The following is a 22279-nucleotide window of genomic DNA, read 5'->3' on the forward strand; positions in this document are numbered from 1 at the left end:
ATATATAAACAGCAAAAATCAGTTGTCTTATATATTACATTCCAGTATACGCGGAGTGCTGGAAGAATTGAAACCAATACTGAGAGGAACCCCGTTGGATTTCGACGTTAACGCAATCGCAAACGGTCTGAAAATTCTTCATAATTACAAAAACTACATCATTGAAGAAGATTTCAAAGGTAAAAATTGCAAGTTGATGTTGCAAACAAGTTATTGCTCACTTAAGTATACCCGAATTGTAGAAAAATATAAAAAATAATCTTTAACTTATACAACAGTGTGTTAAAAAATTATATAAAATATATGGTTTGTAGTACCTTCTCTTCGTTTGTAGTAACGGTCATTATCGTTCGTGTTTGTTTTGTTAAAGAAAAAAAAACTTGTTTTAAAATTAAAAATTATTTTTTTTACTTTAAAAAAAATTATTTTTTTGCTTCATCTACAAACGATTTTTTTTTCACTACAATCAACTACAAACTATTCGCTTCAAGAATCAACTATTCATTTTGAGTGTCGACAAAACCGGGGGATGAGTTTTTTCCGATATCCTCCAATTTATTTTTAGAGCTACTACAAAAGAAAAAAAATTTACTACAATCAGTAATTGATTACGAATTGTTGGGTACGAATATCTATAAAAATCAAAAAGAAAAAAAATCGATTTTCAAAAGTCGGGTGTCAAGTTCACATAGCCGTTTATCCGGTGTAACTAAGAACACAGACAATAAAATATCTTATTAGTATTTATTTTTTTTTTTTAGTGAACGTATCGCAGATATTCTCAAAACCGGAACTTATAGAATCTGGTCTTAATGATTTGGGCATCAACAATACTAACTTCTGGTCGATCGCAGCTCCGAGGATTCAAGCTGGCCACATAGCCATCAAAGCGGTATGTTTTATTAATATCCAAATAACATAAAATTAGTTTCCTGGCAGGGACGCCATGTAAGGACGGGACTAGGTAAATAAAGTAGATGTTTAAGGTTTGAAGATAAATTTATTACTGCCCTCAATACCATGTGTCAGCTGCTTATATACTACACTACAATCTTATACATTTTGAAATATGTATTTTTAATCAAAGTATCAATGTAACATTATTATAAATCATCATCATCATCATATTCAGCCCACATTTATCCACTGCTGGACATAGGCCTCCTCACAGGCGCGCCAATTCTCCCTGCCCTGTGTTATTATATATAAGCAGTTAATAGTATTACCGCTTTTCTTCGTTTCAGTTACTTATTCAAAAACATGGTAAATACCGCATCAGTGACTTTACATGTCAAATAGACGACATGTCCAGGGTCCTGATCCCGGGTAACGTGGACGTGGTGACTTTGGACGACGTTTACGCGGCGGTGGTGGAGCAGTTCTGTGGCCTGCAAGATGATCGTGTCGAGAGCGTGCTGCCGGTTCTTTTGAGAAATATAGATTTTGATATGATCTTTGATAAGGTTAGTCTTACATAAGTAAATTATTATTCAACACTATTTTATATATGTTTATTATAAGAACAAGTTAGACAGGTTATCTACCTGTTCCTACTATTATAAAATCCACAAACTATTTCTTTCGCTGTCAATTTACGCTTGGAACCGGACTTATATTTGGCGACAGAATAATGATAAAATAACCACCACTACCACCACCACCGGTATAAAAAAATCAAACAGGTTTAAAAGTATATTTTTCTTTATTTCGTTAAGATTTTTCAAGCAAGTAAGCAAGTAGCAATAGCATTTTAAATTTTTTAGATATATTTTTCTTTATTATTTTCAGGCAAAAAAATTTCTCCTAACGAAACTCTTCATAGCATCTAACCTCACCCAATCAGAAGGTGACACAGTGCTCTCTCAATTCGGAAATATGGCTGCGCTGATTCCAGAACTACAAACAACTATAGGAAATGTAACTGAAAGTCTATCAAATGAGCCGCTGTTGCTGCGGATGAAGAAGAGTACTTCTTTTGGGGATATGCTGGCTTGTATGTTTTGATTTAATTTATTTACTAGCAAAACTCGCGGCTTCACCAGCAGTGGAATTTAGTTTGTGACGAAAATCCTTTAAAATCTGCCATTTTAACCTATAAAATGCTTGATGATAGTCTAAACTAAAAAAAATGCTTCCTTTGGTTTTAGTAACACGCAAATACCTATATTAAACTAAAAAGAGGCAGTTATTTTGAAATCACGGATACACACCTCAATTTTATTTACATGTATTTTAATCACCAGTGGTGAACTATTTACATTCACCAGTGCTGATTAAAATACTAAGAAGGAAAAGAAAACAATACAAATTTTAGTTTATACAAACTATAAAGTTTTTTGAATTACCAATTCATGGAAGAGGTTAACGCTTTTAAATACTTAGGAGTTTGGCTAGACAATTCATTGAGATGGTCAAACACATCAATGATTTAAAAATAAAAATATTAAATTTATTAAATATTCCTAAAATTCTGAGAGGACCGGGCTGGAGCGTACATCCTATTCACTTAAGGCGCTTGTATTTTGCGCTAATTCGTAGCAGAATAGACTATGCCAGCTTCTTATATGAAAATAGTTGTAAAACAAATTTGAAAAAAGTTGATGTATTACAAAATCAAAGTCTCAGATTGATTGGTGGCTTTGTTAAGACTACACCAAACCATATAATGGAAAATGAGCTTTGCATATCACCGTTATCGATCAGAAGATATTACTTGGGAGCTAAATTTTGGCTAAAATGTAAATCTATGGCTAAAAATAAAGTTATCAGGTTATTAAATATATTTCAAAATGTGTTTACTAATTCTTACCGGCGAAATAAGAAACTACCACTACTTATTATGATTCACAATGATCACAACGCTTTCGGAATCCAGCAAAGCGATAAGATAGAAATGTTCAGTCAAGACACGTGGGTCAGCAATGTGGATTTATCCTCTCACATTAAATGCTCTTTAGCCACAATTGACAACAGTGAAAGTAATTATAATAAAGCAGTTTTAAAATTATTATCTGAACGGGCAATTACAGAAATATATTCTTCATTTTATCAAGTGTTTACAGATGCTTCAAAGATAACTCTGATATTGGTGTTGCTTTTTATGACCCCCGAGCTAATGCTAGTTGTCAACTTAGAGTAGATACTAAGATATCAGTAATGCGTGCAGAGCTATTAGGCATTGTGGACGCTTTATCATATATCAGTTCTATAGAATGTGATAGATTTGTAATCCTGTCAGATTCTAAAACTGCTCTCCAGCATGTGGCTCGGTCTACCTCGACCTTTCGAGGAATTCCGATAGCCTATACCATCTTGAAATCTATTCTAAGTTTCTCTCGTCAAAATAAAAAAGTGATATTACAGTGGATACCTGCTCATATTGGCATAGAAAATAATGAAAAGGTTGATATACTAGCAAAAGATGCAGCACGAAATGGTATGTTCTGCCATTGCCTTCCATATCATTCGGAATTATTATATTTGGCTAAACAAAGATTGTACAAATTTTGGAGAGAGTATTTTGATGAGCGATCGCATACTAAGGGGGTCTGGTACAGAACAATGCAGCCTGGCCTACGGAAAAGTCTTTGGTTTGATGGTGCCAATATGACCAGGTCTTCAATTGTCACAGCTCTTCGACTTCGTTCCGGACACATTCCATTAAATAACTTTGGTTTCCTTATGGGTAAAACACCCTCACCTAATTGCAGTATATGTAATATCATAGAAGACACGTATCATGTAATAATGGAGTGTGCTCGAAACGAAGCTGATAGAATATATTTTTTACGTTTAATTAATTATTGCGGAGAGGTGGGGGCATGTAACAGTGTCCTCGCTGACCCTACATCAGAACCAGCGAAAGTTTTGTACGAGCTAGTGAAAGAATAGATGTAATTAAGCAATGTGTAAAGTTTAATGTTCTGCAAGCACTATGGGGGTGGCATTTTCTTAAAGAAAAAACCCTCTTTCAAATAAATGAATAAAAAATAATAATAATAAAAGGTAAATATAATGTCCAGCATCCGACTTCCTGCCGGCCGCCGGCAGCATGCTGTGCGGGCGGCCGTTCCGCGCCGACGCGGGCCGCCTGTACCGCGCGCTCGTGCGCGCCGACGACCGCGCCGCGCCCGACCCCGCGCAGCTGCGCGCGCTGCCCAGTGAGACGCGTTCGCTTTATACTTTATTATATATTTTATAGTCGGACAGGTTGACTACACTGACGAGAAGCCTTCAAATTAACATAAAAATTATTTTAAAAAGGGATATTGTTTAATGCATTTTCGTTACAAAAAACATCCTACGTACGATTCATACTACCGATATAAAATACGAGATAATTAAACAACTACCGAAAGATGTCATAAATGCAGATTGCTAAAATTTTCTAGAAAATATAAATTATTAATAAATATCTTTAGTAACTACAGTTATCACTGCGGCACTGTTTCTATATTAGTGAATATTCGTTTATTCTATAATTTTTTAATTATCCTTTTATTTTTTTCTTTAGCAACAGATCATCGTCAACTAGAAAGAACTATTAAGTTACTTTTTTTAAGTTTAACTAATTCGCTTTAAAGTAAAAGTAATTCACCGCGTATTGTAATTGTGTTTTATTTCAGCTGATTTCTGCCGTTCACTCTATAAGGACGTTATCAGCATGGAAGGTGGAAAGATAGTGTGGAGCTTCGTGAAACCGCTCATCGTTGGCAGAATACTCTACACTCCGTCTACTCCCGCCGTGCAAAGAATTATTGAGAAAGTTAGATTGATTATTATTATTTACCATCTAACAATAGACCCCAACTAGGAGAACATTTGTTTTATCTTATTTTTGCATTTGTTTTATCTAACAATTGACCCCAACTAGGAGAACATTTGTTTTATCTTATTTTTGCTTTGAATTTACCGGTTACGATTATAAACGTCAAAGTAACTATGACGATTAAAGACAAGGCCGTACAAATTGCGGGATGTACGGCAAAATACGCGATTTAATAAAATATGTAAAAAAAAATAGATAGAGAATTATTTTGAAAATCAGTTAATAAAATTTATTAATTTTGACAAATTAATTAATTTACATTTAATTCCTATCTAGGCCAATTCGACGTTTGCACCGATGGTCAAAATGGTCAACCTCGTCCATTCCTTCGCCAACTCTTTCTCGTCCGTGGATAAATTAAACCTCCATCGAGGTGGTTTAGATGCTTTGAAAAATCTAATGACAGTACCACAGTACGCCGGAATCAGAAAGAGTCTTCTGGGAGACGTCCAAGCGCCAAATATTGATATTAACGGAATTTTCGATGATTTCGGTGACACTAAGGTAAATATTAAGTATATTTTATTTGAGAGCCTAGGAATTAATTCGGTTTTTATTATTCAAATCGTGATGTTTGATATCCTGACTTATTACGGATATAGCAACAACATTATAAGCAGAGGGTAACTGAGGTAACTTTACTATCGAACGGTCAGGCAAACGCGACCAAAGCACCATAGGTATACCGTGGAAATTCCCCGCCTGCGTACGAACTCTGAATCCACATTCATCATTCGCACTGCGAAACTATGGAATGCTTTGCCCGAGTCCGTATTTCCTAATAGGTACAATGTTGGTGTCTTCAAATCCAGAGTAAACGGGTTTCTTATAGGCAAGCATGCTACATCTTAGACCGTGTCGATGCATAACATCAGACAAGTCAACGGTTAAACGCTGGCCTATGAATAGTAAAAAAAAGAGCAGAAAATATTACAAGTACAAATGCAACGTGCTTTAAGATCTGCAGCTTTTAAGCTACTACACTAATCAATTGACAATTACTCGATACGTGATGTGACAATTACAACGAAATTTCAAATCGTTAAACATTTCTGTAGTGTTCCCGAACGAAATGTTAATAAATCGGTAGAAAAAGAAAAGTTTTGTTATCATAAACACACTACTACACACAATAGACTACTAGATGAAACTACATCTTAGAATGTCACTGTTGTATAACGTCATCGAAAGAGACTATCGTCTGAGACACCCGGCCTAGTTCAGGCGCTTGTACTCATTAAATAACTACGTAATTGTAATGTATCCATAAGTTAAGGGCCCTAAATATATTTCTTTGCAATTTTTAAAGGCATTGGGAAGTATGTTAAAGAAAGCATCAGATTTCTTACATTGTGTCAATCTAAATCGCTTCAAACCGATGTCCAGTGAACACGAACTCACCCAAGAAGCTGCGAGACTAACGCTGATTAATGAATTCTCTGCAGGTATGTCTGTATTCTTTTATATGATATATACATTTATGTATATAATATAATAACCGCTTCATACATATCATTGCTAGTTTGTGCTGCAGAACCCAACAAGCATTGTAATAATTTTTTTTTTTTATATAGGTCTCGTGTTTATGAATATGAGTGAAACTAATAGCGCTATTCCATCAAATATCGAATATAAAATACGAATGGACATAGAAAACACACCCCCTACTAAAAGACTGACAAATTAGTGAGTAAACTCATTATTTTTAATTCTTTTAATATTTACGTAACAAAATATGTAAAAAAAAAAAAAATTACTATAACTATTTCATATTAAAAGCTTATTAATAATTTACAGTTTATGGATACCAGGCCCAGAAGCAAGTTTCCTAGAGAATATGAGATATTTCCGTGGTTTTGTACAGATACAAGATATAATAGACAAGGCAATCATAGATTTGTCTATGGATAATTCTAGAAAAGTGAAAAAGAGAGAGATAGCTGATGACAAAACTGATTGGGCTATTTACACTCAGCAGATGCCTTATCCTTGTTATCGACGTGACTTGTAAGTGATTTATTTTCTTATTATTATGTATTCAAAATACTCGCGATAAATACAACAGGCACAAGGGACATAAAATCTTAGTTCTCGAGGTTGGTGGCGCCATAGCCAATTATGTAAGAAATGGTTGACATTTCTTACAATGCCAATGTCTAAGGGCGTTGGTGACCACTTACCATCAGGTGACCCATATGCTCGTGTTCAGTGAAGGAAAACTTCGTTAGGAAACCTTACCAAATTAGAGCCTCATCATCGACCAACTACCACTGACGCATCGTGATGAAATAATCTTCAACTTCTACATAACAATTATTAGAATACAATTATAATATTGTGCCATTGTTATATCTAATCCAGGTTCAATTTCCCATAACCATAACCGCGTTACCGTTTGTTCACAGTTACTTCATTTTTATATAATGATGCAAGAGAAAATCCTTTATGATAATATGTCTTTAAGACTTTAAATGTGTACTCATTGAAATTAATTTCAGTTTCCAGACGTCTCTGTATGAGTCTCAATCGCTGCTGGTGGCGTTCTTCTTCTCTTTACTCTTCACCGTGTCATCAGCTGTCAGATTCATTGTGTCTGATAAGGAAACCGGAAACACTATGGTATGTTCGACCCATTATTACCTTAAGAACTTTGCTAAAATACTTTATACAGAGAAGAAGTTTTAATTTCAATAAATGGAGGGGGGGGGGGCATTTAAAATAATTAAAAAAAATATACTTTTCACTATACTTTCCTATACGGCGAATCCCCGTCTCTCTTTTGTATCGAATGCACTTAAACGTATAAAGTTCTTGCTATAGGTATAGCTGTAAAGGCAATTAGTTTTTCTGTAGTGATTGATATTGATATTGAATAATATATGATATTCATAATGGATTCGCGAAAAAATGGTATTTAGAATATTTGCGAAGTAGTTAAGTGAAATAGTGTCGTATAATAACTCAAGATATATTAAACAAGAAAAGTTCGTAGTGCATTGCAGATCTATTAGCAAATCGCATGGAATATAAAAATGGAGGGTGTTTATGTCTATATGTACACATATAATCGTATATATATACAAGGAGTATATACTATAAGGAGTATGTACTTTGATTGGAATAGGCTGTACATACAATCGAACATATATTGCTTATTAAAATCAATATCTAACTTGCAGTTGATGTCTATAATGGGAGTAAACCTAAGCTATCACACGCTGTCTTGGTTCGTATGGTCATATATCGAAATGGCAGTCACCGTGTGCCTTATCACTGCTGTACTGACTGTCGGTCAAATTTTGCCGCGCACCGATCCCAGTTTAATATTGGCCTTGTTGCTGGTGTTTGGTTTCTCGGTGCTGGCTTTCTGGTAAGAGTTTTTATATTCACTGGTATACCAATTCAGTAGGTATGTTTTCCCTGGTGTAACTACATTTTATCTCGTTCTCAGCTATATGATGTCGACTCTGTTCCGCTCGGCCAGTGTGGCCGCGGTTTGTTCAGGGATTGCCTATCTCATTACATTCATGCCCTTCGTGTTGATCCTCTCGCTGGAAGCTGTACTTAGTAGTTCTCTCAAGATATTTGTTGTAAGTTATGTTTATAAATACAAGGCAGGCAGCTGCCCTATTGTTACAAAATATTCCGGTCTCCGGAGTTGTCGGATTGCCGGCCCATTGGATTATGAGAGTGAAGGAATGCACTCTCTGCATCTGTATTTGCGCACACAATTGTACATTATACTATACCATGCGCAATATTCTAGTCTCCTTTGAGATTTGCCACAGTGGCCGAAATCGGTCAAAAAAAATTAATTACAGATTTTTTATTTATTTATTTATATATTCCCGCTGTGAGCACTTTCGTAATTTTGAACGTTACTATCCTTTCCAGAGTATTTCGATGTCGTCATCACTCTGCTACGCCTTCTTGTTCATAACACGCTTCGAGGCTATGGGGGTTGGAGCGGGCTGGGCACAATTATGGGAGGCGCCCGACAACACCAGTGACATGAACATCGGCATAGCCGGACTGATGGTGCTAGTAGATGGTCTCATCTACATTGTAATTGGATACTTCATTAATATGTTTTTCGGTGAGTACTCAAGTTTCAGCGAATATATCAATACAGCCCACAGCGTCCGATGACGACCGACGGAGCCAAAATTCGTTTGAGCATAATATACGAAATACATATTATCACTCGTTGCGAGCTCCCGTTCGAAACGTTGAGATAGGCGAAACATAAAATATATTAGACATGATATTTTCAGGAGTCAAAAGCACCAATAATATAACAACTTGCGAGGCGGACGGAGAGAAAGCCGGCGTCAGTATCATCAACGTGACCAAAATATACAACGAGGGATCGCGGAACGCGAAGCTGGCTCTGGACAACGTCTCGATGGAACTGCAGGCGGGGCAGATCACGACGCTCCTGGGACACAACGGAGCGGGAAAGACGACATTAATGTGAGCCGAGACACGACGTTAACTTTCGAGAGACTCGATCTCATCGGAGGCGAATCCTCCGAGCGACGCTAACGGGCGCGTGTGGTCGCAGCGGCATCCTGACGGGCGCGCGGCGCGCGAGCGGCGGGCGCGTGCAGGTGCGCGCGGCGGGCGGGCGCGCGGCGCTGGGCGCGTGCCCGCAGCGCGACGTGCTGCTCGACGCGCTGTCGGCGCGCGAGCACGTGGCGCTGTACGCGCGCCTCAAGGGCGCCCGGCGCGGCGCGCGCGCCGAGGTGGACAGGTGCGTGCGTCCATGGAGAGTTGTGCTCGTTGAACTTATTTCGATAATCATTGTCTGTGAGCGTGTCTCGAATGCTACTCCGAGAACATGTACCTAGGCGTCTAGCGTACTCGTATAGAAATATGAGTGAGGCCCCGGTTCGAGTCCGAGCACCTAATGCTCTTTCTGAGGTTAATTTATCTACGTGTAGCATGCTCCGGGTATTGAACCTGGGCGACGTGTGCGACGTGCCCGTGTCGCGCCTGTCGGGCGGCACTCGTCGCCGGCTGTGCGTGGCGCTCGCCTTCGTCGCGCAGCCCTCGCTCGTGTCGCTGGACGAGCCGACGTCTGGAGTCGACCCCGCCGCCAGAAGGTATGAGGACTTACTCCGAGTTACTACTGATGATCTATTCACTTTATATATCCTTATGCAGTATTAAAAGGCGATATTAATCGATGAGCAAGTATATATCTTTTTTTGTTTGTTTTCTCAGAGACATTTGGTCCATGATAATAAGGCTGCGTGAAAACCGAACGATTCTACTAACTACTCACCATCTCGACGAGGCGGAGTTATTGAGCGATCAAATCATTATCATGCACAAGGTAACAGGAGAGTTCCTAATATTCCCAAAAAAACTCTCTGTAATTTAATATTTGATTTGACTTTTTCTTAAAATTCCAACTTTTTGGAGTTATAGCGCCTTCAAACTTAAAAGAAAATCGTATCTTATATATCCAGGGGCAAATTCATACAACTGGAACGCCGACTGAAATCAAACGAACCCTAGGCACCGGATACAATCTGAGCGTCATGTATCCAGACAACAATCTCAGTTCTATACAAGATGCGGAACCCGAGGAGGTATCTATGGAAGAGAAGACAAAGGACTTACTGTCAGTAACACGAAGCGTGATTAAGAACGCAAACCTGGTCGACGTCAATGGTCTGGAAGTGGAGATCAACCTGCCCTTCTATGACCCTGACGGGGTAAGCAATAAGTGAGTATCCTTATTTCATTGTATTAAGAATGTAGAATATTTCAATATTAAAATAAAACAATTGAGAGAAGAGAAAAAATATATATAATAAGAAGAAATAAGCTTGAAACATTCTGCTTAAAACTTGCCTAGTCAGACATTTATGGCCTATACTTTTAAACTCGAATGCTCGAGCAAAGGCTTAAGAAGTTCGATATAATGCAATGCATGAGTCGCCCAGCTTGCTGGAGGCGTGCAGCGCGCTGGAGCGCGCGCGCGACGCGCTGGGGTACCGCAGTGTGGTGCTGGACTGCAGCAGCCTGGAGCACGTGTTCTACAACATCTGCCGCCGCGCAGACGCCCAGGACTGCGGTGAGCCCACACACATACCTGCTTGCGTACTGTTGTTTTTTTATATTGGTAGCTAAGTTGCATTACAAATGTGAAAGTACAAATCGAAATCGTAACTTAGCAAAACAATGTAGCGTGAACTAAAAGGTTACAATAACGCTCAAGAGTTCTAAAAGTTTTCTTAACTGAATCGTTCGGAATGCCTTATTTTCTTTAGAAATGTCGTCAGCTCCGGAGTCTTCATCTAACAGCGCATCGACGTCTTGTATAAAAAATGACCAAACGCCACTCGTCTCCCCCGAGGGCCCTCTCAAAGGCACCGCGTGGCAACAGTTTGTAGCGATTTTCTACGCGAGGTATCTGCACTATCTTAGGAACAGGTGAGGTTCATTCTTGTAACTTTTACTTACTTAACTAAAACGTTTTTTAAAAACATTAATCTCTTCTAACTCGAAATAATCAAAGGTATTTAAAAAATAAACACTGTTTTTTTTTCAGACTGTTATTATTCCTATTAATAGTTCTACCCTCACTGTTCATAATCATCGCGATGGCCTTCTCGACAATCCGACCGCCTGCTGACAACGAGATCTCTTTAAAACTATATAGAGACACGTACGAAGGATCAACACAATTTATTATGTAAGTTACTATAATACAAAAAATATTACCAATGTCAATATTGAGGGGGGGGGGGGAAGATGAAAGTCCAAGGGCGGCCCGTATTTCGTTAAGCTAATACCTACAAATTTACTTTCATAATATGCCCATGAGACGTATTTTTAGGTATTAATATTCACACATTACTTAACTTTCACTATTACTAGATATTTTATTTATTTATATTACTAATTTTAAAATTAATGGCAGAAATGATAAAGGCTTTTTTTTAGTTTAAATAATATTTTCTATTTTTCAGACCACAACCGTCGATATATTCCGATAACATGGACCCAAGCTTAGCTCAACGGGTAATGGGTGCGTTACAGCGAGAAAAACAGTCTAGAAATTGGACGAGTTATGTAAGTTAAAAAATTTATTAAGATTCAACTCGCTTTAACACATTGCAATGGTGAATTCCCTGGGACACACGACCTAGAATGTGTATTGTCTGATCCAAGTTGCATAAGACATTTTCTTGTGAAAATTCTTCGAGGATACTTTTAACGAAACATCTTGCAGTTAGTAAAATATTAATATAATTATACTTTTATCAATGTTATAAAAGAAAAAAAGCGTAAATAAAAGGTTTAATTATATTTAATGATAAATTACTAATAACTAATCTTTTCTTTTTAAGTAATGGCAACAACAATATTTATTTTTCAGACAAACATTGTTATTATTTGCTTGGCTTTATCCTATTTATGTAGCATTGAACGTAAAAATGGAACAAACATATTATACAATGTCACTCTGAAGTCTTTTTAAATTTCTTATTTCAGGATTCGCCCACATGTAAATGTGTTGACTCCGTGCAACAATGTGATCAAAATAAAGATATTGATTTGGACCGGCCTGAGCTGATGTTGTTACCAGACGTGAACACCCTTAACGACTGGCTAGTGACCTCGCAAGAGGCTTATATTGAAAAAAGGTAAAGATTTCAAATAATTACACATTATAATTTGGCTATGTACCTTATTTTTTTATTAAAAACAATCTTGATTATGATTATGGTCGAATTATAGTTGCAACTCCCCATCTGCACGCTGCTAAGTCACTGCTAAAGTATGAACGGTAGTTATCTGTAACTTGTAACGAATTAATTGGATGTGCCGATTGGTCCATTTGACAAGGTGGTCAGTTACCTTAATTGCAAAAAAAAAAATGCTATATTTGAATTTTTTTAGTCCAAATATTACCATTTCTGTACAACTTTACTATATATTCTTTATTACTGTCCACAGATACGGTGGTTTCACTTCGTCGATCAAGAATAATATGACCCATTTGGTGGCCTGGTACAACAACAAGGGCCACCACGCGCTGCCCTCGGTCATCAACGAGCTCAACTCCGCCCTGCTGAAGGTTATCACCGGCGACGAGAGTGCCAATATCACCGTCTACACACATCCACTTAAAATCACCAAGGAACAGCTGAACAAGGATACTGTGTAAGCAAACATCGCATTTCCTCCTGTTTTGTGATATTATAGAACTTTTATAACAATTTAGCTTAAAAATAAATCTACTAATGTACGCCACCCCCCTCCCCCCGCAGGTACCAGCACATAGCGGACGCCGGCATCTCGGGCATGCTGCTGCTGGCGTACAGCCTGGTGGGCGCGGGGGGCGCCGTGTACCTGGTGAGCGCGCGGCGCGACGGGCGCGCCGGCCTCGTGCGGCTGTGCGGCGCCGCGCCCGCGCGCACCCTGCTGGCCGACCTGCTGTGGGACCTCGCCGTGAGTACGGGGGGGGGGGCACCTGGGTGGCGCGCCGGCCTCGTGCGGCTGTGCGGCGCCGCGCCCGCGCGCACCCTGCTGGCCGACCTGCTGTGGGACCTCGCCGTGAGTACCGGGGGGGGGGCACCTGGGTGGCGCGCCGGCCTCGTGCGGCTGTGCGGCGCCGCGCCCGCGCGCACCCTGCTGGCCGACCTGCTGTGGGACCTCGCCGTGAGTCCGGGGGGGGGGGCACCTGGGTGGCGCGCCGGCCTCGTGCGGCTGTGCGGCGCCGCGCCCGCGCGCACCCTGCTGGCCGACCTGCTGTGGGACCTCGCCGTGAGTACCGGGGGGGGGGCACCTGGGTGGCGCGCCGGCCTCGTGCGGCTGTGCGGCGCCGCGCCCGCGCGCACCCTGCTGGCCGACCTGCTGTGGGACCTCGCCGTGAGTACCGGGGATGCTATAGGAGTACTTGTGTCGGCGTGCACTGCTGGGCTGGTCGTCAAATATTCTACAAGACATCAGTACATTATCTGTATATCAATAGTTTATAAGATTAATGGGCCAGTCGTAAGCAATAGCTTATACAAAAATCGCAGGGAATTTCAGGGAAATCGAAAAATCTCAAAAAGAACAGGGAAACCCTCACAAAAAGCGATTAAGCGGTTCCCAAAGACGTTTCTCGGTAAACGTCTGGATGGGGATTATCAATGATAATCTTATTGGGCCACATTTCCTACCTGATAACTTAAATGGTGAAAGTTATGAAAGCTTGCTTAGAGAAATCCTGCATGAGTTACTCGAAAATGTTTCGCTGAAACTTAGGCAGAGAATGATATTCCAGCATGATGGTTGCCCCGCACACTTTCGAATGTCCGTAAGACAGTGGCTAGACAGCAATTATCGTAATAGATGGATTGGCAGAGGAGGATCAATCCCATGGCCAGCGAGAAGTCCAGATTTGACTCCGATGGACTATTATGTCTGGGGGCATATGAAAAGCCTGGTTTATGATGTTTCACCAGTACAAACAATTGAAGAACTCAAAACAAGAATAATGAATGCTGCAAATTCTATTCGACATAGCTTGAGTAGTGTTGTAGTAAAAAGTGAATTAAGAAAAAGAATGCGTATTTGTATACGAAATAGGGGATCTCATTTTGAACACGAATTATGAATAATAAACAGTGTAATTTCGAAAGTTTTTAGTAACTAAAAAGATTAAGTATTTTGTTTTTGATTTAAATTCAAAATTGCAATGACAGCTCTGGTTTATCTCTCCTTTTTTACCTATTACCCCTATTAAAAATAATCTTTAACTACTTTGCATTGAGGTCCTTTTGTCTTTGATCCAGATTTAATTTCTTAACAATAGCATTTGTTAGAATTTCCTACCTGGTCTCTTTGTTATCTAATTTTCTCCTGAGTTTATGATTGTTACTGTACTTTTTATGTACCGATGGATAGCTAAGGAAACGCAGATTTTTTTAAAATGATCCGCACGATAAGAGCCATAGTGATTTTTACAAAAAAATTGCGAGTAACTTAAAGAATCAAAATTAAAAATCGAAAAGTTGTACAGTTTTGGATCTGTAATTTAAAAATGCTTGAAGATTGTTTTTGTTTTATAACTGGTTATTATTAACTAGGATGTACCCTAGCAAGAAATACAAAAAAAAAATAGGGAAAATACGTTGTTTTTTTTTTATTGAATTTTAGAATCTTAAACATCCTTTAAATAAAAAAAATATTAAAAAATTAATAACTCGAAAACGATACACTTTTGCATAAGCATTTTGGGGGTCATTTGATAGCTATTGTCCTGAACTATAACCCTTTAAAAGGATCGTGACATATTACCCTGTAACCCTGTATATCTTTCGGCACGAGCCTGTATGAACGTGGAACGTGGAACACTATCGAATTGTCATTTAGTTGTCTACCTTCATGTAACCAAAAAAAACCTTAAACTGTTGATTATGTTTCACTATTTTGTGATATATTTATTATTCAGATAATCGTCATCAATATGGTGATCACGGCGGTGGTGCTGCAGATATTCCACTTTCCTGTTTTCGTGGCGAGAAACAACCTTCCGGCTATCTGTATACTCATATTACTTTACGGGTAAGATGTATATAATATACTATAATAGAATATACCTTTCAATTATTATATTATCACAAGAGTTCTCTGAACTCATAAATATTCTAAAGCCTAATAAATATCAGATTTCGTTCTGTCCGCCAGGTACGCATGCACGAATTTCGTGCACGTGTTTCAGCGCCTGTTCTCCGAAGCGAGTTTGGCCAACATGGTGCTGTTCTGCGGGAACGCGTTTGTGGGCCTTGCTGGCATCACCCTGCTGCTCATACTTGATATCATTTCTGATTCTGATGTACGAAATATTATGATTTAAATTGCTAACAATTTGCTTATCTCATTTTACACAAAGTATTAAAAGAGAGTAATTGATATGTTGTTTATCTAAAAACTGCTACAATGCACTGAAATAGGATAAAACAATGCCTATGCCTTCCTAATGAAGCAGCCACATTTCTGCAGTGCTATAGCCATGTGAGTCTCTGACTTCTTCGCCATTCTTAGAGAAAGTACATCGAAGGCTGAAAAACAATACCAATTCTTATACGCTATAGTTAGGGAACTAACCCTTTCTCAAAAAGCTGGTAAACCATGTATTATGGTATTTTTTTTTAATTGTCGCACATAACTGTGTTTTATCCAAACTATAATTTAAGGACAGTTTTGCTTAGTGTTATTCTATTTATTTTTACCTATGAATTTGTTTAATTGATAAAATAAATACTATTTAATTTGTTGTAATAATTTTAAGAGTAGATTTTTTAATTAATTTACCATCAAGTTGATCGTACGTCTCAGGGAGGCTATATTCATTTTATTATTTGTGGTTCTAGGCAACGGATCACACAAGATGGGTGTTACATAAAATTCTCATGCTGAGTCCACAATTCACGCTCGGCGATGGTCTCCTTGAGATCGCGAAGAATACTATACAAGCTCAAGTGAGTATTATATATTACAAAAGCAAACTATTTTTTGCAATTCAAGTAAATAAAACAGCCTGTATATGTTTTTGGGAATCCTCAAAAGGTAATTTGTTCCCTGAGGAAATAGCTAGGTTATGTATGATTTTTACGCACTAAGATTTCACTAAGATTTATTTCTTTTAGAGCGTAAAATCATTCAACGGAGCTCTTCGCAAGGTTACCAAAAGTTACCACTTACCACTAGCTAAGTTTATTTTCAGGTGCTACTTCAATTTGGTATGGACACGTACCGGGATCCATTAAAGCAGAATGTGGTGGGCTACCACTACATTGCACTGGTGCTGGTCGGCACCGTACTGTTCATGGTGAACTTGGCGATCGAATACGATTGTTTTGAAATCATTATTGTCAGGTCAGTTGGCAGCTTATATGTGTAAATAGGTTACAAAATAGGTTAAATAAAAGGTTTGTTATTATTTATTTTTAATACGTTGAAGAATATTGGTTGTTTTTGGACTAAAATTGAACTCTCTTGTCAACTTTAAGGTTAGGGTCAAAATCTAGCGATATGGAAGATTCTCTGGATTCGCAATCCGTTCCGGCCGAGGTGTTGGCGGAGGAGCAGCGTGTGACTGACGCCCTGCAGTCGCTGCGACTGCGTACCATCGGAAATATTAATGCCGGTACTTTAAAATACTTTATTTTATACTTTAAAATATATTACATAATATATGTATGTAAAGCTACGAACGGTTCCGATATTATCCTATTTTATCCTGCATACAAATTAACATATATTATTGTCAGTTATATCACCAATACCCTTAACGTATAAACTAGTAAATACAGAAAAATAGTCGAAAAAAATAATCGTTATTGATCGAAATGTACATATTATATAGTTGATTTAACATATTACTATCAAAAACGGAAGATAAATATTCTACAATTGCTAGGCTCGCTTTTATTTCCAGCTTTAAAACGAAAGCGATCCGTAGCGTCCGTATTTCAACCGCACGCTCTTAAATAAATTAAGTATAGGGACTTTTGAATGCTGCCAAAAAACTAACGTCGAAGTTTCAACCCTTAGATCTCCTAGATGCGTCCGCACCTTTATGTATTTTCTCGCAACGTATATCCTTGCAGGCTTCGTGGACTCGGACGGCGACTCTGCGTCGCCGAAGAAGTCCGGCGCGCCGCGTGCGCCGCGCGACGTGTGCGCCGCGCGCGCGCTGCGGCGCCGCTACGGCGCGCGCGTCGCGCTGCACGGCCTGTCGCTCGGGATCCCCGCCGGACAGGTAAACCACTGGAATGGGACATCCGTCCTAATCTGCTTTCCATTTATTTTATGGTTCAACTATAGAATATAATCTTTAGTACTGTTTGGGGTTACCCGGTAGTATTGGTACTGTGAGACTTCGAAATAAAACCGTCGAGTATGTACTGGTGGTCAGATTGTATAATTGTTATAGCGCGATGTAAAATACGTCTAACGCCATCTATTGAAGAGAAGGTAAACTAAATAATATTAGGCATAATGTATTTCGATCTTGAACAAGTACAAAAAATTCTTACTGAGCTTTTTAGGGCTCCGAGAAGATTTTCTGACCTAAAGTGGTCAGAAAATCTTCTGCAAATGTTCTCACGTTTGAAGTTACAAATAAATTATTAAATTATATTAGAATTTACCTGATTAAAAGTAATACTATATACGTGCATTGTTAAATAATATTGTTATTTATATTAGTAAAAATTAAGGTGAAGACTAATCGACTAATATATTCGGCGACAGTGCACAGCGCTAATCGGCGAAAACGGAGCCGGAAAGTCGACGACATTTTCAATGTTGACTGGAGAACTTCGACCCACATCGGGCCATATCTATTTACTCGGTCGGAAAGTCAATAAAAGGGAACTGAGCCAGGGGCTTATCAGTAAGTATATATTTATTCAATTGTATGAAAAATGGATAAGTAATGTAAATGTTCCACTGCAGGGCAAAGGCCTCCCTTCCTCATGATGAGAAGTTTTGGAACTTATTCCACAACAATTCTTCGAAACGGATTGGTACCATTATATAAACATTTAAGACATGCAAGTCTTCTCACGATGTTTTCCTTTAGCACCGAGCGGTAACTTAATTATAAACACATGAAAATGAAAACTCAGAGCTGCTTACCTCATCCAGCTTGGTTAGTTGAACTCGCAATCTTCGATTAAGATTCACGTGTTACATGATCTTGTTATCCATTGCTAATCTTTTATAATTTCCTTTTTATGATTTTTGTTTGCTACAGAAATATATTTTTTTATTATAATGGGCTTACACTTAACGTCAATTACCTGATGGTAAATAATGAAGACGTCTTTTATAAAACCCCCTGATCCAAAAGATGTCAATGTGCTCATGTCCTGAATCTACCTGAACTATATTGTTCATGAACGCATACACAGGTGCACTCTGTTACTCTCTGACCAGAGACAGAGATAGAGAAAAAGAGATCAGAAAATGTGTTTTCTAAAGCTCGAGACTGTAATTCTACAAACTGCTAGAGAATGAGTTTTGTTTTGAAGAACTCGCACTATAAGTTTTAACTTTCTTTATTACAGGCTACTGTCCTCAAAGTGACGCCATTGATCCTCTACTGACCGTTAAAGAAACACTCGTGTTTTACTGCAGATTACGAGGCATCGAGGATCGGGAGGAAGTAAGTATCTATGCTATTTCTCTTAATAAGTTAGTTATTTTTATGTTTAGACAGAATAAAATGTATTACCTTGAATATTACGAAAAATGGATAATTTAAAATTGGAAATAACCATAACAGCATTTCTATGGCATCGGGCAAAATCTTAGTTCCCAAGGTTGGTGGCTCATTGGCTATAAGCGATGGTTGACATTTCTTACAATGCCAATGTCCACTGTAACCACTTACCATCAGGTGGTCCATATGCTCGCCTTCCTATTCTATAAAAAAAATAAAATAAATAAGCACTGCTTCTTATTCTATTCCTTTGAACTCGGTTCAAAGGAATAGAATAAGAAGCGAATGATTGGATATCGTGAAACGTGTTCGTCGTGGTAGTCGACGGTCGTTTATCGGCCACTTTAATAGTATCGGTCAATGCAATTACTACGTAATTATTTACAGTACAACTAATCGAATGTTACTTTCGTAGGTAATCCGTCGAACGATAGATTTGTTCGAGCTGGCGAAGTACACGCACGTCCGCAGCGGCACGCTCAGCGGCGGCAACAAGCGCAAGCTGTGCACCGCCGTCGCCTTCATGGCCCGCACGCCGCTCGTGCTACTCGACGAGCCCACCAGGTGCGCATCACTAGTACTCGATTTAAATTTAGATTCAAGATGTAAGATTTTCACTCTAATAAGAGCGAATCAATCGTCGCTCGTAATTCAAACGTACAGCCTAACCCGCGCGCGTGTGTCCGCAGCGGCATGGACCCGGCGTCGCGCGGCTGCGTGTGCGCGGCGGCGCGCGGCGCGGCGCGGGCGGCGCGCGCGGCGCTGCTGGCGACGCACGCGCTGGGCGACGCGCGCCGCCTGGCCGCGCGCGTGGCGCTGCTGCGCGCCGGCCGCCTGCGGGCGCTCGCCTCGCTCGACGACTGCCTGCGCCGGTGAGCGCCGGCCCGACCTCGGCGAGCCGCTGTCGCGCCGGGACTAACGCGCGCCGCTTGCAGGTTCGGCGGCGGGTACGTGGTGACGTGCGCGGTGCGGCGCGGCGCGGCGCGCGCGGTGTGGGCGCGCGTGGCGGCGCGGGCTCCGCACGCGGAGCTGCGGGTGCTGCACCACGCCGCGCTACACTTCCTGCTGCCCGTGCAGACCACAGGTGATACGCGCGGCTCGCTCCCGCGTGTGCACACGACCACACAGCTTTTTCTTTCGCTCGATTCCGTCATCAATAGATATATAATTTTGAGGAGAGTCTTGCTATTCTCTTTAAGCAAATTTCCAAAAGGTAGCATAATTTTTTTTCTAACAAATTAGTTAAATAAAAAATATATATACTGAGTGAAAGTAGCCATCGCGTTTTCATAGTAAAAATTTCCTAAATGTTAATTTAATCTCCAGTGGATGGCAAGGAGATAGAAACGAAGCTAAGTGACATCTTCCGACTGCTGGCGGAGCTGCAAATGAGCTGCGATATAGAAGAGTACACGGTCAATCAAAGCTCGCTCGATCAGGTAACTTGTTTATTAACCGTCATCGACCTTTAACTTTTATATACACACAAATATGTAAAAAAAACTCTTTAAAAATCCTGTATACGAGGTTGTAATACGAGAAAGTATTTTTTATATATTTTATATACTAAATAGCGTTACACCTAACGCTTGCAACCAACAAGTAAGTTAAAAAAATTCACCCATAACACCGTTCGATAAGAAAAGAGGCGTCTCTTTTCTTATCGAACGGTTGAGACTCATAATCATTTCCTAAGCACTTTGAGTTGACATTGCTAACGGTACTTAAAAGCGTTATTTGTCATCTCACAGCTGCAACTCTATTTTAATAGGGCCTATGCTAACTGCTGTATTTACTATTATAACGTATTATTGATTGTCAATAGTGTTTATCAAATTTATCTGTGTGGTCGATATAAACATTTGGTAACACCTATCTAACTTAAACCTTCCGTCTTATATTTCAGATGTTTCTAAGCTTTAGTGAGCGAACGAGCATTTTGGATCCTATTGACGACCCGCTCCCAACACCACACCTCTTAAGACGAAACAGCGAAGAGCTGGACAGCGTCACATCACTGTGATATCCTCTGGTTTATAATGCATATATCATGACATAGCACTATTATATATTGAAATATCTTCCGTGTAACGGTGTTGTACAAGATTACAAAATATATCAACGTGACTATTTTCCAGTAAAGGCATTTTATCAGAATCAATTTTGACAATTTCAAGTTTAATGATTTATCTTTATAAAACCTCGCAAACGGTTAAGTATCGAGAGAGCCAAAAAAAGGAATTACTAATAAATCTAGACCAAAATATAGGAAAATATATGTGATTCTTATCACGGATGGATTAATGAAAACATCACTATCGTTCCTGAACTATATTTTTACTTGGAACAAAAAGCAAGGACAAACAATTATTTTGACAATAATGTTACCATATTCTATATCTGCCAATTGTTTGAGCGTCATAATCTCAAGCTCGACGGTATAATAGCATAGATATGTAAGTGGCCGGTCCAGACACATCTTAATGCTTGATTTGAGAGATATAGTTATTCTTATACTGCTATTTTACATTATGAAACCGCTTGAATTTAATTTGTATATTAGATAATGTTCTATTATTGCTTTTTTTTTGTTATTTTCTTATTATTCCCATATTCTTGAGCATTTGTTTCCAACATTTCTCAGTTATCCTTATATGTGATTGTAGTGCAATTTTTATAATAGCGACTTCAATATCAACATTACGGGTGTTTTAGGCGAAGTTGCATGATGAACATATTTCCTATTTAGAATAATATTGTAATTGTAATATTAATCGTAATCGATGACTTAAATGAGGTTATCTGAAAAAAGTTTTGATATAAACATTAGTATTTACTTAATTTTGTACTGATTTATGACATTTTTTTAAATTTAATTATAAGATAATCGAATTTAATGCAGAAGTATTTTTATAGTAAGTTTATAACAGGCCAACTGTGATATAACTGTATTTGTAAGTCGTGTTTTATATAAAATATTTAAGAAAAATAAAAATATGGTTTGCGGTAAATATGTTTTATTCATTATCATAATTTTATAACACGATAACTCTGTATTTTTTTTATTCAAATAAAGCTATATGAGAGATCAATAATATCTTATTCTTAAAATACAATCTCAATAATAAATTGTTTAAAAAGTTACTTAATAATATTAACAAAAAACAAAGTGTGCTCAGCACAAAAATATACATAGGATAATTATGCTATTT

The 22279-nt window shown here is 38.8% G+C and overlaps 1 protein-coding gene across 1 annotated transcript in view; it reads left to right on the forward strand.

Moving 5' to 3' along the window:
* LOC126776662 (uncharacterized) overlaps positions 1–22078 on the forward strand; it is a 91783-nt gene extending 69705 nt beyond the window's left edge. The window contains exons 32-70 of the mRNA XM_050499284.1: positions 46–179; positions 762–892; positions 1245–1463; positions 1789–1993; positions 4023–4160; positions 4626–4765; positions 5105–5332; positions 6138–6273; positions 6403–6514; positions 6626–6835; positions 7327–7447; positions 8008–8198; positions 8280–8418; positions 8723–8924; positions 9103–9301; positions 9393–9581; positions 9772–9933; positions 10055–10166; positions 10303–10562; positions 10783–10913; positions 11110–11272; positions 11391–11534; positions 11812–11914; positions 12338–12489; positions 12803–13009; positions 13117–13297; positions 15288–15400; positions 15524–15671; positions 16210–16317; positions 16563–16714; positions 16849–16985; positions 17449–17600; positions 18095–18236; positions 18913–19010; positions 19483–19631; positions 19757–19939; positions 20003–20151; positions 20394–20506; positions 20974–22078. Of these exons, the coding sequence (XP_050355241.1) occupies positions 46–179; positions 762–892; positions 1245–1463; positions 1789–1993; positions 4023–4160; positions 4626–4765; positions 5105–5332; positions 6138–6273; positions 6403–6514; positions 6626–6835; positions 7327–7447; positions 8008–8198; positions 8280–8418; positions 8723–8924; positions 9103–9301; positions 9393–9581; positions 9772–9933; positions 10055–10166; positions 10303–10562; positions 10783–10913; positions 11110–11272; positions 11391–11534; positions 11812–11914; positions 12338–12489; positions 12803–13009; positions 13117–13297; positions 15288–15400; positions 15524–15671; positions 16210–16317; positions 16563–16714; positions 16849–16985; positions 17449–17600; positions 18095–18236; positions 18913–19010; positions 19483–19631; positions 19757–19939; positions 20003–20151; positions 20394–20506; positions 20974–21090 (6070 nt within the window). The 3' untranslated portion in view covers positions 21091–22078. The remainder of the gene's footprint in view (positions 1–45; positions 180–761; positions 893–1244; positions 1464–1788; positions 1994–4022; positions 4161–4625; positions 4766–5104; positions 5333–6137; positions 6274–6402; positions 6515–6625; positions 6836–7326; positions 7448–8007; positions 8199–8279; positions 8419–8722; positions 8925–9102; positions 9302–9392; positions 9582–9771; positions 9934–10054; positions 10167–10302; positions 10563–10782; positions 10914–11109; positions 11273–11390; positions 11535–11811; positions 11915–12337; positions 12490–12802; positions 13010–13116; positions 13298–15287; positions 15401–15523; positions 15672–16209; positions 16318–16562; positions 16715–16848; positions 16986–17448; positions 17601–18094; positions 18237–18912; positions 19011–19482; positions 19632–19756; positions 19940–20002; positions 20152–20393; positions 20507–20973) is intronic.
* Positions 22079–22279: the final 201 nt, after the last annotated feature.

Source organism: Nymphalis io, chromosome 21 (genome assembly GCF_905147045.1).
Source record: "Nymphalis io chromosome 21, ilAglIoxx1.1, whole genome shotgun sequence".
NCBI classification, from domain to species: domain Eukaryota; kingdom Metazoa; phylum Arthropoda; class Insecta; order Lepidoptera; family Nymphalidae; genus Nymphalis; species Nymphalis io.